General features: G+C 41.7%; 2 protein-coding genes across 2 annotated transcripts; one reads left to right on the top strand and one right to left on the bottom strand.

Moving 5' to 3' along the window:
* Positions 1–1,767: 1,767 nt before the first annotated feature.
* LOC123500421 (protein ZBED8-like) lies at positions 1,768–3,624 on the bottom strand. The gene is given in 4 exon segments (XM_045249140.1): positions 1,768–1,992; positions 2,417–2,794; positions 3,010–3,525; positions 3,527–3,624. Coding segments are annotated over 4 exon segments (1,152 nt in total). The 3' UTR covers positions 1,768–1,832.
* A 13,283-nt stretch (positions 3,625–16,907) lies between these two features.
* On the top strand, positions 16,908–18,339 carry LOC123500423. Its single transcript, XM_045249141.1, has 2 exons — positions 16,908–16,960; positions 17,679–18,339. The coding sequence occupies exons 1-2, from the start codon at positions 16,908–16,910 to the stop codon at positions 18,337–18,339; spliced, it is 714 nt and encodes a 237-aa protein (XP_045105076.1).
* Positions 18,340–18,599: the final 260 nt, after the last annotated feature.

Here is an 18,599-nt window from a genome sequence, read left to right on the forward strand (position 1 = left end):
TAGTGATAATAATAATGATAATAATAATAATAATAATAATAATAATAATAATAATAATAATAATAATAATAATAATAATAATATTAATATTATTGATAATAATAGCAATAGTATAGATAATAATAATGTTCATAACAACAAATAATAACTAATATAATCAATACTAACAATAAAAATGATAATGATAATAATAATAATAGTAATAGTAATAATAATAATAATAATAATAATAATAATAATAATAATAATAATAATGACAATCACAACTAACTGACACAATGTATATTTTACAAATCATCAATAGTAAAATTAGAACAACACTTGGTACATATGATTTAGCAGAACATAAATTAGTAGCTAGACAAGATATGTTTTTTTAGCATTGTTTTAAATGCATTGAGAGATGATGCTTCTTGAATTTTGCGAGGAATAGTATTCCATATAACAGGTCCTAGATAATTAGTTGAATGTTGAAACTTAGAAAGGCGGTGTATTGGTAAAGTAAGATGATCACGGTGGCGCGTATGTGATGGAAGAATGCTATGAATATAATGTTTATTGTTATACATGTGTGTGGCTATAGCAAGCTTTGTTATATCATTAAGTTTTAAAAGTTTGGTCTGTTTGAAAAGAGGGTCAGTGTGTTCAAGGTAGGTGCTGTTAGTTATAATTCTGACAACTTTCTTGAGCTGTAATTTTAAAGGAGTTAGGAATGTAGGGTAAGTAGTGGACCAAATAGGGTTACATTATGTTAGCAATGTGTGAATGTGAGCAAAGTAGATGGATTTTAGGACATACGGTGGCATAAAATCTCTGATTTGATAAAGTAATGCAATATGTCTCGATATTTTTAGTGTAATATTATCTATATGGTACTTAAAATTTAAAGAGCTATCATAAGTAACACCAAGGAACTTGAATTTATCGATTTTAGTAATTATTCTGTTATTTATTTGTACATTAGGTAAATCCAGCATAGTTTTACCAGTGAATAGCATAAAGTAAGTTTTGTCAGTGTTTATTGTGAGCCTATTGCAAAGGCACCATTGATATAATTTTTTAAGTTCATTGTTAGCACTAAAAACAAGTTGATTCGGATCTGTTCCTATTAGATAAACTGTCATATCATCGGCAAATAAGATGCTTTTAGAGTCAGAAAAAATATCAGAAATATCATTGATGTAGAGGAGAAATAATAGAGGTCCAAGCACACTACCTTGTGGTACACCGAGAGTAATTAAGGTTGAAGATGATTTTGCATAACTAAAGGAAGTGTATTGACGTCTGTTTGTTAAGTAATCTGTAAACCATGAAAAAATAGGGCCGCGAATTCCATAGTGGTGCATTTTATTAAGGAGAATTTTATGGTTTATTGTGTCAAATGCCTTAGCAAAATCAATGAATACTGATAAAACAGAAAACTTCTTGTCAATAGAGAAGAGAGAGAGAGAGAGAGAGAGAGAGAGAGAGAGAGAGAGAGAGAGAGAGAGAGAGAGAGAGAGAGAGAGAGAGAGAGAGAGAGAGAGAGAGAGAGAGAGAGACGCAATTAGCGAACACAACTCATATTTTATAGCAGGGGGTCTCAACCTTTTTCCCGTCAAGTACCCCCTGAGATATAAGACCATTTACCAGTACCCCCCGGTAATCTGACATCGAACAAAATGGTAATTTAGTAACTAACTCAATGTACAATGGTACAACATAGGATATTATGAAATTATTCAAATGTTTATTACTTTATTGAGATGAAACATGAATATTCCAAGTATTTTACAGTGATACTACACATGCAGAAATGAAACAATATTTCCTTTATCAACCATTACTGAACTTCAGTGTGAAGGCTGTGCCTGTCTGTTACAAACAAGTTTCTCAATTCGAGGAGCAGTATTAGACAGGCACAATCGTAGGTCATGTTCCACATTAAGCCGTGATCGATGTTTGGTTTTCATGTTCAACAGCGTTGAAAATCCTTGCTCACACAGATAAGTACTAGGAACATCAACAAAGAGTTCAGAACTACTTTAGATACAACAGGGTAAATCTCACTCATTTTAGCCCAGAATTTGGTTAGGGAAAGTGTTTCAAATGCATCTTTTGCAACAGAGTCGTTCACCAACTCTAAGAACTCCTCTTGCATGTTATCTGGGAGAAGGTGCACATTCACAATGAAAGGGTTTCTAATCAATTTTGATTCCAATTCACTCAATTCGGGGAAGTAAGACTGCAGCTCCATCCGCAGAGAAGCTAGATGTGATTGCACAAGTTGCATCACATCTTGTTTTCCAGTGTTTTGACTTTTATCAAGTGCCTCACCAAGGTGTTCAAACATGCTAAGATTTCCATCTTTGACCTTCCCTTCCCAAAGCTCCAGCTTCATGGTCAGTGACCTAAGTTTGTCCATGAAATCACTCACTGTGGCAAAACGGCCTTGGAGGATAAGTTAAATGAGTTGAGGCGTAAGAATATGTCACTCAGGTAGGCCAGCTTCTGAAGCCACTGGCTGTCTGACAATTTCTTGGTGAACTCAAGTGACTTTGCCTTGTTGTCACATTTGAAGAATTCAGTGAGCTCCTCCTTTAGTGATTCTACTCTTGATACCACATTCCCCCTCGACAGCCAGCGAACCTCAGTGTGAAGGAGCAACACTTCTTCATCACTTCCAAACTCTTGGCACAGAAGGGAAAACAGTCTTGTATTTAGGGCGCTTGACTTGATGGCATTTACCATGTGCACAACATCATCCAGGACTAATTTTAAATCAGGTGGGAGAGTTTTGGATGCCAGGGCATATCTATGAAGCATGCAATGAAGATGCTTGGTTTCAGGATTCACCTGATTCACTCTTCCTCGAAATCCTGATCGACGACCAAGCATTGCTGGTGCTCCGTCAGTTGTGCATGCACATACATTATTCCAAGACAGTCCTTCTTTCTCAAAAAACAATGAGACTTCATTGAAAATGTCTTCACCTCTAGTAGTCGTATTCAAGGTATGACAGAACAAAACTCTTCCTTGAAATCTTGACCAGTGACGTATCGCACAAACACCAGGAGTTGTGCACAAGCAGCCACGTCAGTCGACTCGTCAAGCTGGATTGCAAATTTTCCTAAAGAGGCTTCCTTTAATTCAGCAATTACTTGTTGTTTGACATCCTCAGACATATCTACTATTCGTCGATGAACAGTATCATTTGAGAGAGGTACTGATGTGACCTTCTGCTCAGCATCACAACCAATAACACAACGTATTATATCTTTGCAGCAAGGAACTATCAACTTTTCTGCAATGTTGTGAGGTTTCTTTTCTTGTGCAATTCTCAGTGATACCATGTAGGATGCACGCAAACCAGCTTCATTTTGTTGCCTGAAATGTCCCGAACGATCGAAGCGTGCTCGCTTCAATCCCTCTTCCTTTTGCTTGAAGAAAGCAGCATTCTTGCTTATAAAACTTGGATGACAGCTGTTTAGATGGCGTTTGAGAAAGCTAGGCTTCATGCACTCCAGTGACAAAACTTTGTGGCATAATACACTGTGGAAATTCAATCCCACTTTTGTTGATAGCAGTGAATCCATACTGAATGTAGCTTTCATCATACTGCCGTTTCTTCGCTGATGAGGCCATAACGATATCTGGAATTGTAGAAGAGGAACTTTTTTATAACCAAAGCTATATACACGTACGAGTATACTGTGAAATGCATGTATAATATTGCCAATGATAAAAGAATATTCAATACAGAATAAAAAAAAAACACGAACTAACCTCATTTAAGCAAACAAAAGGCGTTGGAGACAGGAGCAACAACTACGATGTGCATCAGTGTCTGTTGGCTAGCTGAGTGAGCTGACTGTCCAGTGTCCACGTAACCGTCCCCCACCCTCACTCACGTTGCTGTTTGAAATTAAACCGACACGATATGGCGCGCCCCTCCGTCACACACACACACACACACACACACTCTCTCTCTCTCTCTCTCTCTCTCTCTCTCTGAGCAGATGTAACTATCTAAATTTTTTTTTTTCGTCAGCCATCTAAGTACCCCTTGAAATCTGGTTTTGAACCCTGGGGTTCGCGAACCCCAGGTTGAGAACCCTGCAGGTAAAACACTAAACAAAATAAAACAACAACATAAACAAAAGTGGCTTGTTTTCCATCAACTTACTGAAATAAAGAAAAAGGAAAGTCAAGTCTCTCTCTCTCTCTCTCTCTCTCTCTCTCTCTCTCTCTCTCTCTCTCTCTCCATAATGCTTCATTTGAAAATTTAAAGGCAAATATTTTTTCTTCTTGAAGTAACTTTCCATGAAATGCTCCTTTTCCTACTTTTACTCCTCCTTCTCCTCCTCCTCCTCCTTTTTCTCCTTCTCATCATCCTCTTATTCCTCCTTCTCCTCCTCATCCTCTTCTCATTCCTCTTACGTATCTTCATCCACTTAGATTCACCACTCCAATACCCCCTCACCTCTGTCTGTCTGTCTGTCTGTCTGTGTCTGTCTGTCTGTCTGTCTGTCTGTCTGTCTGTCTGTCTAGTAAGGGGTAAAAATTGGGCAAACTTTTCTTCACTAAAACTGGATTCTCCATAAATTGTCTGCATTACCTTCTGGTGGACAAGAGAGCGCCCGTCACTCCTCCCACCGGCCCGTCCCAAACGCCTCCCCCTCCCGCCTGTCTTTCCTGTAGAAGGCGCTGACGAAGAGGAAGGCGCAAGAGAACACAAAGGAAGGAACAAACAAAGAGAGAGAGAGAGAGAGAGAGAGAGAGAGAGAGAGAGAGAGAGAAAGACAAAACAGTGACAGTAAAAACAAATGAAATAGAGGTGAGGAAGGTACTGCTGAAACTGGACGAAAAAAAGGCTGTGGACAAAATTAGCCCCGACTGCTTCGCCAGTGTGCAAGTGAACTGGCCTACCCACTCGCTGCACGGTTCAATCAGTGCTTTCAGACCAGTACGTGGCCACAAATGTGGAAAACCAGCAGTGTTGTGCCAGTGCATAAAAATGTTATAAGGTGTCCCGAAAAACTATCGCCCTGTTTCCTGCTGCCTGTACTGAGTAAGGTGATGGAGACCGTCGTCGGCTCGCGAATCGCTGAGCACCTCGAGCGGCACCACCTTATCTGTGTAATTTAGAATATTTCTAATAATTACAATTATGTACCGAATTACCTGAAATTTTCACACAATGTATGTTTTTCAAATATAATTGGGTATGTGCAAATCAACTCTTTTGGAAAAAAGAGTAGTCGTTAGAGGTGGGATAAAATATAATATATACATAAAAAAATATTAAACAAACTATTGTCATAATATGAAAGTGATAGATCTTGATCAGATGGATAAGACATATGATAAAACGGCATTTTAGAATACCAAAAGTCATTAGCGGTACTAAAACGTTAATTACTCATAATCAATATTTTTGGGTTACGTCCCTTTTCTACAGTTGCCTCATATATACATAGGTACATATAGATAAACAGACAGATAAATAAATAGATAATTGGGTAGATATATAAAGATAGACAAATAGACAGATAGATAGATATAAATATAAATATATAAAGAAAATAGATTGAATACTAATAAACAAAACGACAAATATTAATATTGAATAAGAATTTAATGTTAAAGAAACACACCTAGACTACAGCTTCCTAAATGTAAACAAAGTTCCAGCGGTAAAGAAAAGGTAGTTGACAAAAAGAGATAACGTTTGCTGGTGGTGGAGGTGGCGGATATGATTAGGGTTGAGACAAGAGTTCATGGTACATAGCTTTGTCCTTTCTAATATGTCCTTGTTCTAGTTCACCCTCATCCCAGAAATTAAGACGCAGTGGCTTCAGTTTGCGTCTTTGAATGCAATGAGTATATAACGGAACAGATAAGCGAAAGGAAAGGAAACCAAGGGAAAGGAGGAGAGAGAGAGAGAGAGAGAGAGAGAGAGAGAGAGAGAGAGAGAGAGAGAGAGATAGAGAGAGAGAGAGAGAGAGAGAGAGCCAGCCAGCTTGCCCCTGCCGCCAACTAAAGGTCGTCTCTAGCAACGTCCGTGGTCTCCGGACTAACTTGCAGACTTATACACAACTGTGTGCAACGACACAATGCAGACGTTGTTGTGGTGACCGAGACATGGTTGGACAGTGAGGTGGAGCCACCCACTGGGTGAGGAGGGACCGCCAGGAGCGAGCAAGAGGTGGAGTGGCTGTCTGCTTCAAGGAAGGAATGCAGGCCCAGCTACTCGACATAGACACGCCTCCACTGATGGAGATGATGTACTGAGTAATGCTGGCAGACCGCTCAGCCCTCCTGCTGTGTGCCTGTATCGCCCCCGCGACAAGGGCCTGACTCACTCCTGTACCTGACTGAGACCTTAGACAACCTGATGATGGCACACAGATGCAGCCACGTGCTGATTGTGGGGGATCTCAATCACCACCTGGAAAGAGACGCCTACGAGAATCTCCTGAGGTGCAGGGTCTGACAGATCATGTCACCTTCCCACACATGAACGAGGAGGGACATTAGACCCTGTCATCTCAGACTACCAGGAAGACAAGCTTCAGTGTCATCAGCTGGGGCTCGTGGGCAGCTCTGACCATCACGCTGTACTGACACAGCTGGAAGTGGGCGTGGCTCAGGACGAGGCCACCACCCGCACCATCTGGCTGTGGAACAAAGCAGACTGGGCTTCCTGCGCCGCGACCTGACCCACACCCCATGGGCCACTCTGCTACAGGGAGGAGCAGAGAGTGAAGCACTTGCACTCACCTCTCACCTTCTCGCCCTCCAGAAACGCCACGTCCCACACAGGGAATACACCACCAGACCGACGGACCAGCCATGGTTTGGCTACCGTTGCCGTGTTGCTGCCGAAGCAAAGAATGCTGCCTGGCTCCGCTACAAGAGCAACCCTCCCCTCAGCAAGCAGGACGGTACTGTCGCCACCAGCAGTAAGGAGAGGGCACAGTTGCTGGCTTCCTTGTTTGCTGGAAAATGAAGGTGGAGAATCCACAGCAGCCACCGCCTCAGCTGGTCCAGCAATGTGAGAAGACTGTCACCATGGTGGAGGTGACGCATCAGCAGGTGAAGCGATTATTGCGGGGCTGGACACACAGAAAGCCACCGGCCCTGATGACATCAGCCCGCACCTGCTGAAGCGATGCTCCCAGGAACTGGCTGCCCTCTCACCCAAGTCTTCACAACTTGTGTATGGGAAAACGTCTGGCCTTCAGTGTGGAAGGAGGCTCGAGTAGTTCCGAACACAAAAAGCTCCAGGACGGACCCAAAAACTACAGACCCATATCCCTGTTGTCAGTGGTGGGTAAAGTGTTTGAGAGGGTCGTGGCAGAGGTGGTGTGTAGCCATCTCAAGGACAATGCCCTCCTCTCAGACCAACAGTTTGGGTTCAGACCTGGAAGGTCAACCTCCGACCTAATGATGCTTCTCACCAGGCAGTGGCAGGACGCCCTCGACGACGGCAAGGACACTATAGTGGTTGCTTTGGACATAGCAGGAGCTTTTGATAAAGTATGGCACAACGGATTACTAGAAAAGCTTCGTGCTAAAGGCATCCAGGGTGGCTTGCAACGACTCCTGGGAAATTACCTGCAGGACAGAAGCCTCAAGGTGGTTGTCAACGGGCAAACATCTGAGTCCCTGCCTGTGGAGGCATCAGTGCCACAGGGTTCAATTCTTGGCCCACTCCTGTGGAATATCTACGTGGATGATCTTCTCCAGCTACTGCCAGGAGTCATGGCCTATGCTGATGACTGCACCCTCCTATACCTATCCACGCCAGGACAGTGGGCGGGCTGCTGAGGCCATCAATCAGCAGCTACGAGTGATGGAGGAGGGGGTGCTCGCTGGCAAGTGACATTCGCGCCGGAGAAGACACAGGCAATGGTTGTCTCTCGGTCCCCAGCCGCCATGGCAGCAATGGCAGGAAAGTTGTCTTTGGCGCTGCTCTCCCACTCCAAGATGACGTCAAGATACTTGGAGTGGAGGTGGATCGAGGGCTGAGGTTTGACAGCCATGTCAAAACCATTGCCAAGAAAGCCTCTCACAGGATCTCCGCATAAAAAATTAAAATAATAATAATAAAAAAATGAAATTTAACATTTTTTTGAAATTAAAATAGTTGATTAATAATGTTATAAAACAATAATCTAATTAACAATCTAACAATTGTAATATAATTAATTAGTTGTAAAATAATTAAAATAATTTAATTTAAAATAATAAGCAACACAACAATGCCTGTTTTTTAAAATATAAATAAAAAGAAAAAGGAAAGAAGAGAAAAAAAGAGAGAAAGAAGAGAGAAAGAGAGAGAGAGGAAGGAGGAAAGAAAAAAGGAGAAAAGAAGGAAAAGAAAGGGGGAGGAAAAAAACACGGGGGGAGGAGGAAGAACTATGAAATAAGAGAAAGGGGGAAAGAATTTTTATAATTAAGAAAAGGGTCGTTTAAAAGAGGGAGGGAAGGTAGGTCTTTAGTTATAATTCTGAAATTTCGAGGAATTTTAAAGGAAGGAATGGGAAGTAGGGACCAAATGGGTTAATTATGTTACAATGGAAGTGAGAAAGAGAGGATTTTAGGAAAGGGGAAAAAGAGAAAAGAATGAAATTTGAATTTTTTAGGTAATTTACATATGGTATTAAAATTTAAAACTTTAAGTAAACCAAGGCTTGAATTTATGATTTTAGAATTATTCGTTATTTATTTGACTTGGTAAATAACATATTTTACCAGTGAAAGAAGAAGTTTTTCAGTGTTTATTAGATTAAAAATTGATATAATTTTTAATTATTTTAGACTAAAAAAGTTATTCATTGTATTAATAAATGTATATATGGAAAAAAAGAATAAAAAATATAAAATATATTAAAAAAATAATAATAAAATATTTGGTAAAATAATTAATTAAATATTTTGATAATAAAAAGTTATTATTGTTTTTAAAATCTTAAACCATAAAAATAAAAATTATATGGTATTTTATTAAAGAATTTTATTTTATTTTAAATTTAAAAATAATGAATACATAAACAAAAATTTCTTTAAAAGAAAAAGAAAAAAGAAGAAGAGAAAAAAAGAGAGAAAGAGAGAGAAAGAGAGAGAGAGGAAGGAGGAAAGAAATTAACACCTAATTTTTAGTTTATGGGTGAAACCAAACCGTATGTTAAGATGAAGGTGAAGGAAAACATAATTAATGATTGATAAGTGCCCGCCGCTAACATTGAAATGGCTAAGGGGTCAGGTGTCAGGTAGTCGGTAATATTAACTGGAACAACCCTCCTTAAACGAATAAAAGAAAGAAATGAAGGGTAAAATAATGGAAAACCAAAAAAATAAAAACAAATAAACAAAAAGTGGTTGTTTTAAACTTACTGAAATAAAGAAAAAGGAAAGAAACTCTTTTTTTTTTTTTATAATTTCATTTGAAAATTTAAAGGCAAATACCGAATAATTTTTTTAGAAATCTTTTTTATTTTACTTTTTTCCTTTTTTTCCTTCATATTTTTTCCTTTTTACCTTTCCACCCTTATTTTATCCATTGTTAACCCAATTTTCGTCTGTCTTTGTCGTCTTCTTCGCTGTCTTTGTCGTTGTTTCTTAGTAAGGGAAAAATTGGGCAAACTTTTTTCACTAAAATGGATTCTAAAATTGTTATTACCTTCTGGTGGAAAGAACCCCGGTACCCCAGGGTAAAGTCCCCTGTGTCTTTTAAAGGGGAGAAAGGAAGGGCAAGAGAAACAAAGGAAGGAAAAACAAAGGATGAGAGAGAGAGAGAGAGAGAGAGAGAGAGAGAGAGAGAGAGAGAGAGAGAAAGAAAAAAGGACATAAAAAAATGAAAAAGGTAGGAAGGTAGCTGAAAGGACAAAAACTTCCACAAAATTAGGATGCCGCCAGTTGAAAATGGCCTACCCATCGTCAGGTTCAATCAGTCTTTCAGACCAACGTCCACAAAGTGGAAAAAAGAGTGGTCCATGCATAAAAAATTTAAAACCCAAAACATGCCCTTTTCCTCCTTATGAGAGGTATAACCTCTCCTCCTCCTCCCTCCCCCCCTTTCTTGTGGGCGTGGCTCAGGACGAGGCCACCACCCGCACCATCTGGCTGTGGAACAAAGCAGACTGGGCTTCCTTGCGCCGCGACCTGACCCACACCCCATGGGCCACTCTGCTACAGGGAGGAGCAGAGAGTGAAGCACTTGCACTCACCTCTCACCTTCTCGCCCTCCAGAAACGCCACGTCCCACACAGGGAATACACCACCAGACCGACGGATCAGCCATGGTTTGGCTACCGTTGCCGTGTTGCTGCCGAAGCAAAGAATGCTGCCTGGCTCCGCTACAAGAGCAACCCTCCCCTCAGCAAGCAGGACGGTACTGTCGCCACTAGCAGTAAGGAGAGGGTACAGTTGCTGGCTTCCTTGTTTGCTGGAAAAATGAAGGTGGAGAATCCACAGCAGCCACCGCCTCAGCTGGTCCAGCAATGTGAGAAGACTGTCACCATGGTGGAGGTGACGCATTGGCAGGTGAAGCGATTATTGCGGGGGCTGGACACACAGAAAGCCACCGGCCCTGTTGACATCAGCCCGCACCTGCTGAAGCGATGCTCCCAGGAACTGGCTGCCCCTCTCACCTAAGTCTTCCCAACTTGTGTATGGGAAAACGTCTGGCCTTCAGTGTGGAAGGAGGCTCGAGAAGTTACCGAACACAAAAAAAGCTCCAGGACGGACCCAAAAAACTACAGACCCATATCTATGTTGTCAGTGGTGGGTAAAGTGTTTGAGAGGGTCGTGGCAGAGGTGGTGTGTAGCCATCTCAAGAACAATGCCCTACTCTCAGACCAACATGTTGGGTTCAGACCTGGAAGGTCAACCTCCGACCTAATGATGCTTCTCACCAGGCAGTGGCAGGACTCCCTCGTCGACGGCAAGGACACTATAGTGGTGTCTTTGGACATAGCAGGAGCTTTTGATAAAGTATAACACAACGGATTATTAGAAAAGCTTCGTGCTAAAGGCATCCATGGTGGCTTGCAACGACTCCTGGGAAATTACCTGCAGGACAGAAGCCTCAAGGTGGTTGTCAACGGGCAAACATCTGAGTCCCTGCCTGTGGAGGCATCAGTGCCACTGGGTTCAATTCTTGGCCCACTCCTGTGGAATATCTACGTGGATGATCTTCTCCAGCTACTGCCAGGAGTCATGGCCTATGCTGATGACTGCACCCTCGCGTATACCTATCCATGCCAGGACAGTGGGCGGGCTGCTGAGGCCATCAATCAGCAGCTACGAGTGATGGAGGAGTGGGGTGCTCGCTGGCAAGTGACATTCGCGCCGGAGAAGACACAGGCAATGGTTGTCTCTCGGTCCCCAGCCGCCATGGCAGCAATGGCAGGAAAGTTGTCTTTTGGCGCTGCTGCTCTCCCACTCCAAGATGACGTCAAGATACTTGGAGTGGAGGTGGATCGAGGGCTGAGGTTTGACAGCCAAGTAAAAACCATTGCCAAGAAAGCCTCTCACAGGATCTCCACTCTCAGAAGGATCACCAGTTTCCTCGACAGGAAGGGCAGACTGCTGCTTTACAAGGCACAGGTGCTGCCCCACCTTGAGTACGCAGGTCTCTCCTGGATGTCCTGTGCCGCCACACACAGAAGGAAACTGGACAGCATCCAACGCCGCGCCATACGGCTAGGAGATCCTGCACTACCACCTCACCCAGAGCCTGAGCGTCCTCTTGATTCACTGGAACACCGCAAAGACGTGACGGCAATCGTAGTGTTCCATAAGGCACAGGTGAAAAGAGTGCCACATCTGGCAGGGCTGCGTCATCCTCTAAGTGTCACCACACGGAGCACGAGAACGATGCTCAATGGTGGTGACGCCGTAGAGGTGCCGGGATCCCACGGGTGTCAGCACCAACGCACCTTCGCAGGACGCGGTGCCTCACGTCCAGGAGATGAACTCACAGCGTCAAACTGATGGCACATAAGTGGAGATAGGCACTGCCAACTCCTCTGACACTCTTTGTGACGTAACACTCAGTGTAATGCAGTGCGTGAATAGTGCTAGTGCAGTGAAACGAATAGTGCTCCATTTACATGCTGACCACCTTGTATATTATTTATTTTTAAGTCTTGTAAATATTGTAGAGAAATAGATTGTAGTACCCTTAGAATAGGTAGCACACGACAGTGAACCTTTGGGTTCCTTTGTATAAAGTTATGTTTAAATAAAGAGAGAGAGAGAGAGAGAGAGAGAGAGAGAGAGAGAGAGAGAGAGAGAGAGAGAGAGAGAGAGAGAGAGAGAGAGAGAGAGAGAGAGAGAGAGAGAGAGAGAGAGAGAGAGAGAGAGAGAGAGAGAGAGAGAGAGAGAGAGAGAGAGAGAGAGAGAGAGAGAGAGAGAGAGAGAGAGAGAGAGAGAGAGAGAGAGAGAGAGAGAGAGAGAGAGAGAGAGAGAGAGAGAGAGAGAGAGAGAGAGAGAGAGAGAGAGAGAGAGAGAGACACACACACACACACACACACACACACACACACACAGGACTACCCTATAATAGAAGGAAGCCTCCCACTTATTCCTGAACGAAACTATGAAATATAACAGGTCATGAGAGGTATTAAAAATAATAATAATTATAGTAAAAAACGTCCATAATATAAATAAAAAGGAATTGGAAGCCCAAAAAAGTGATCAGAAATACAATAAACCTTATATATTCCTAGATTTGAAATTTAAACGAAAAAGAATAAAGAGAAAAAAGGGAAATGGAAAAAAGGGATATGGAAAAAAAAAAACCTCTTTACACAACCTCGTATCTAATAAATAAATTTGAAATAATTACAAAAATACTGAAGAAAGAATAAATGAACCACCTTCCTCGTAATTTACAACATTTACATAGCTGAGCGAGAGAGAGAGAGAGAGAGAGAGAGAGAGAGAGAGAGAGAGAGAGAGAGAGAGAGAGAAACATTTGAAACATTTTGAAACATTTGAAACATTTATTTACAGCCAAGTCATTTTACATACTGGTATATATGAGTATATCAAATCTTTACAGTTAAACCAAGCTAGCCTATATAAAGTAGAACTTTTCAGGCAAGTACTTATCAGAGTATAAATAGATTATACTGACTGGTGGAATAAGAACTATTTTTATAATAATAGTAACTAAAACGTTAGCTACAACGAACGAAATGTTTTTTCCGAAGTGAATTTAAATAATAATAATAATAGTAATAATTAAAATAATAATAATAATAATAATAATAATAATAATAATAATAATAATAGTAATACTAATAATATTAATGGTAATAATAATCATAATGAAAATAAAAATGATAACAATAATAATAATAGTAATAATAATAGTGATAATAATAATGATAATAATAATAATAATAATAATAATAATAATAATAATAATAATGATAATAATAATAATATTAATATTATTGATAATAATAGCAATAGTATAGATAATAATAATGTTCATAACAACAAATAATAACTAATATAATCAATAATAACAATAAAATGATAATGATAATAATAATAATAGTAATAGTAATAATAATAATAATAATAATAATAATAATAATAATAATAATAATAATAATAATAATAATGACAATCACAACTAACTGACACAATGTATATTTTACAAATCATCAATAGTAAAATTAGAACAACACTTGGTACATATGATTTAGCAGAACATAAATTAGTAGCTAGACAAGATATGTTTTTTTAGCATTGTTTTAAATGCATTGAGAGATGATGCTTCTTGAATTTTGCGAGGAATAGTATTCCATATAACAGGTCCTAGATAATTAGTTGAATGCTGAAACTTAGAAAGGCGGTGTATTGGTAAAGTAAGATGATCACGGTGGCGCGTATGTGATGGAAGAATGCTATGAATATAATGTTTATTGTTATACATGTGTGTGGCTATAGCAAGCTTTGTTATATCATTAAGTTTTAAAAGTTTGGTCTGTTTGAAAAGAGGGTCAGTGTGTTCAAGGTAGGTGCTGTTAGTTATAATTCTGACAACTTTCTTGAGCTGTAATTTTAAAGGAGTTAGGAATGTAGGGTAAGTAGTGGACCAAATAGGGTTACATTATGTTAGCAATGTGTGAATGTGAGCAAAGTAGATGGATTTTAGGACATACGGTGGCATAAAATCTCTGATTTGATAAAGTAATGCAATATGTCTCGATATTTTTAGTGTAATATTATCTATATGGTACTTAAAATTTAAAGAGCTATCATAAGTAACACCAAGGAACTTGAATTTATCGATTTTAGTAATTATTCTGTTATTTATTTGTACATTAGGTAAATCCAGCATAGTTTTACCAGTGAATAGCATAAAGTAAGTTTTGTCAGTGTTTATTGTGAGCCTATTGCAAAGGCACCATTGATATAATTTTTTAAGTTCATTGTTAGCACTAAAAAGTTGATTCGGATCTGTTCCTATTAGATAAACTGTCATATCATTGGCAAATAAGATGCTTTTAGAGTCAGAAAAAATATCAGAAATATCATTGATGTAGAGGAGAAATAATAGAGGTCCAAGCACACTACCTTGTGGTACACCGAGAGTAATTAAGGTTGAAGATGATTTTGCATAACTAAAGGAAGTGTATTGACGTCTGTTTGTTAAGTAATCTGTAAACCATGAAAAATAGGGCCGCGAATTCCATAGTGGTGCATTTTATTAAGGAGAATTTTATGGTTTATTGTGTCAAATGCCTTAGCAAAATCAATGAATACTGATAAAACAGAAAACTTCTTGTCAATAGAGAGAGAGAGAGAGAGAGAGAGAGAGAGAGAGAGAGAGAGAGAGAGAGAGAGAGAGAGAGAGAGAGAGAGAGAGAGAGAGAGAGAGAGAGAGAGAGAGAGAGAGAGAGAGAGAGAGAGAGAGAGAGAGAGACAATTAGCGAACACAACTCATATTTTATAGTTTCCCATGGGAATGAAACCAAACCAGATAGTGTTAAGATGAAGCGGTGAAGGAACACACACTCCACACACTTCACACTGACCTTGGATAGGAGTGACCCGCCGCTGAGCATCCTATGAAATGGCTAAGGGTGTCAGGTCACGTCAGGTCACGTCAGGTCAACTCATTACACTGGAACACACCAACGATCCTTTTTTTACCAACGAACTGAAACAGAAAGAAATGAACGTGAGCTCACAAACTAATCAGGTAAAACACTAAACAAAATAAAACAACAACATAAACAAAAAGTGGCTTGTTTTCCATCAACTTACTGAAATAAAGAAAAAAAGAAAAGTCAAATAATCTCTCTCTCTCTCTCTCTCTCTCTCTCTCTCTCTCTCTCTCTCTCCATAATGCTTCATTTGAAAATTTAAAGGCAAATATTTTTTCTTCTTGAAGTAATTTTTCTTTCCATGAAATGCTCCTTTTCCTACTTTTATTTCTCCTCCTCCTCCTTCTCCTCCTCCTCCTCCTTTTCCTCCTTCTCATCATCCTCTTATTCCTCCTTCTCCTCCTCATCCTCTTCTCATTCCTCTTACGTATCTTCATCCACTTAGATTCACCACTCCAATACCCCCTCACCTCTGTCTGTCTGTCTGTCTGTCTGTCTGTCTGTCTGTCTCTGTCTGTCTGTCTGTCTGTCTGTCTGTCTAGTAAGGGGTAAAAATTGGGCAAACTTTTCTTCACTAAAACTGGATTCTCCATAAATTGTCTGCATTACCTTCTGGTGGACAAGAGAGCGCCCGTCACTCCTCCCACCGGCCCGTCCCAAACGCCTCCCCCTCCCGCCTGTCCTTCCTGTAGAAGGCGCTGACGAAGAGGAAGGCGCAAGAGAACACAAAGGAAGGAACAAACAAATGTGTTGAGAGAGAGAGAGAGAGAGAGAGAGAGAGAGAGAGAGAGAGAGAGAGAGAGAGAGAGAGAGAGAGAGAGAGAGAGAGAGAGAGAGAGAGAGAGAGAGAGAGAGAGAGAGAGAGAGAGAGAGAGAGAGAGAGAGAGAGAGAGAGAGAGAGAGAGAGAGAGAGAGAGAGAGAGAGAGAGAGAGAGAGAGAGAGAGAGAGAGAGAGAGAGAGAGAGAGAGAGAGAGAGAGAGAGAGAGAGAGAGAGAGAGAGAGAGAGAGAGACAAAACAGTGACAGTAAAAACAAATGAAATAGAGGTGAGGAAGGTACTGCTGAAACTGGACGAAAAAAAGGCTGTGGGGCCGGACAAAATTAGCCCCCGACTGCTTTGCCAGTGTGCAAGTGAACTGGCCTACCCACTCGCTGCACGGTTCAATCAGTGCTTTCAGACCAGTACGTGGCCACAAATGTGGAAAAACCAGCAGTGTTGTGCCAGTGCATAAAAAATGTTATAAAGGTGTCCCGAAAAACTATCGCCCTGTTTCCCTGCTGCCTGTACTGAGTAAGGTGATGGAGACCGTCGTCGGCTCGCGAATCGCTGAGCACCTCGATCGGCACCACCTTATCTGTACAAGGGAGTTCGGCTTCAGGCAGGGTCGGTCAGCGGCTGACCTGCACCTGCTGCTAACAACAGACCTCAGCGCTGCCCTGGATCAAGGCAAGGCCACTGCCGTCGTGGCGCTGGACATTGAGGGCGCTTTTGACTGGGTATGGCATGCAACTCTGGTCAACAAACTACGTGATGCAGGAGTAAACGGGGCCCTCTTGTCACTCCTCAGTGACTACCTGAGGGACAGGTACTTGAGAGTGACTGATGGAGGATGGATGGAGTCTGAGGTGCAACCTGTCAAAGCAGGTGTCCCTCAGGGGAGCTGCCTCGGCCCTCTGCTATAGAAACTGTATATAAATGACCTGCTGCACCTCCTCCCAAACACCAGGGCTTACGCAGACGACATCACGCTGACCCATAGCTTCAGCTCCGGGGAAGAAGCCGCTGCGATGTCCCGACTCAGCAACACGATGAGACAAATCACAGCCTTGGGCAGTGCATGGCAAGTGAGATTCACCCCGCAAAAGACAAAGCTGCTCGTTGCCTCTGTTACGGCCCGCCCGTAACATGCATTACTACCATCACCTCCTCCGCTTGTTACCTCGTTCGCCACCTGTCCGCCTCCCCTTCCACGCCACCGTCTCGTGAACCTTCCACGTCACCGTCTCGTGAACCTTCCACGTCACCGTTTCATGAAGCCCCGCTACTGTCCCGAAGTTCGATTCACGCGGCCCCTTCCGACTCAACCGAAAGTGTTGAGCCAGCTCTTGGCTTTCTGGATTGGCAGTTGAGATCCAAGCCTCAACCAGTGAACACAACGCCTCTTGGGTCTACCGTGGGATCAACCATCACCCAGCATTTCACCACTGCGACACCGCATAAGTATCACTTCCCCCCGTCCGTGTTTTCCACATTGCCTCTATATAGGATTAGGATTATTGTTAGGTATTAAGTTGGGTTCTTTATTGTTGTATTTATTACTGTGTTATATGTATATGTGTATGTCATTTTCCTGTGTTTCATGTTATATATCTGTGTTTCATGTTTCTTGTTATATATGTGTCAATTTCATTATGGGTTATTAAAATAGCTTTTTAAAGTGACCCCCTTTTGCATTTCCTCACCAGTTGAACCTGCAGTGTTTTTTTTTTTATTGTTGTTGTTCACCGGCTCTCCGATGCCAATCTTACCAGTTTAACCGGTGAACGTAACACCTCCAGGTCGAGGCCAGCCCTGCAACTCAACTTCAGTGGGGAAACACTAACGCCGCAGGACGAGGTGGAGGTGCTGGGGGTCACCTACGACCGTGAACTGACCTTCAGGACGCACATTGAGCGGCTTGCCAGAGAGGCATCGGGGAAGCTGGCCTCTCTGAGGAGGATATCGTGGCTCCTGGACAGCGAGGGACTAGAGCTGCTGTATAAAGCTCAAGTTAGATCCTCGCTGGAGTACGCTTCCCTAGCGTGGGGAGGCGCGGCCCGCACGCACCTTGCTCTCTTAGATAAAGTGCAGGAGAGGGCGGCGCGACTCATTAAAGGCAATAACACCGGCCAGGAGCCATGCCTCCACACTCTTCAACACCGGAGGGACGTGGCGGGAATCACCGTTATGTATAAGGTGCACGTGTGTCACGTGAGCCATCTAGAGGCGCTCCGGCAGCCATCACGACTGGATGAAGTGCACACCCGAGCTGTAACCCTCGCCCCCAAGGAACTCCTGCAGCCCCGCTGCAGAACGTGGCACCACCAGCGACAGTTTGTGAATACTTATGTAGGATGGTGGAACATTATTCTAGCCACACAGCTGGATATAAGTGACTGCTCGTTGCAGGATTTTAAGAAAACTATTAATGACTGGTTTTTGTGTTGGCGGGAGAGTTAAAGAGTTTTAACTTTTAGATAGGGTGCACTAAAAGTGGCCCTTTAGTTATTTAAAGTTCCTAAGTGTATGTAATGTACGATGTAACTTGCTCTTGTATTACTGTATTATTGTATAAATAAAATAAAAGAAAGAGAGAGAGAGAGAGAGACAGATAGACAGACAGACAGACAGACACACAGACAGGAGCGACTAATCTTAGCGCGGGCTGAGAAAAAGAAAAAAAAAATAGTCTGGAAAACTGGTAAGGTGTTTGTGTGCGC

The sequence above is a fragment of the Portunus trituberculatus genome, unplaced genomic scaffold (assembly GCF_017591435.1).
Source record: "Portunus trituberculatus isolate SZX2019 unplaced genomic scaffold, ASM1759143v1 PGA_scaffold_227__1_contigs__length_320803, whole genome shotgun sequence".
NCBI lineage: Eukaryota > Metazoa > Arthropoda > Malacostraca > Decapoda > Portunidae > Portunus > Portunus trituberculatus.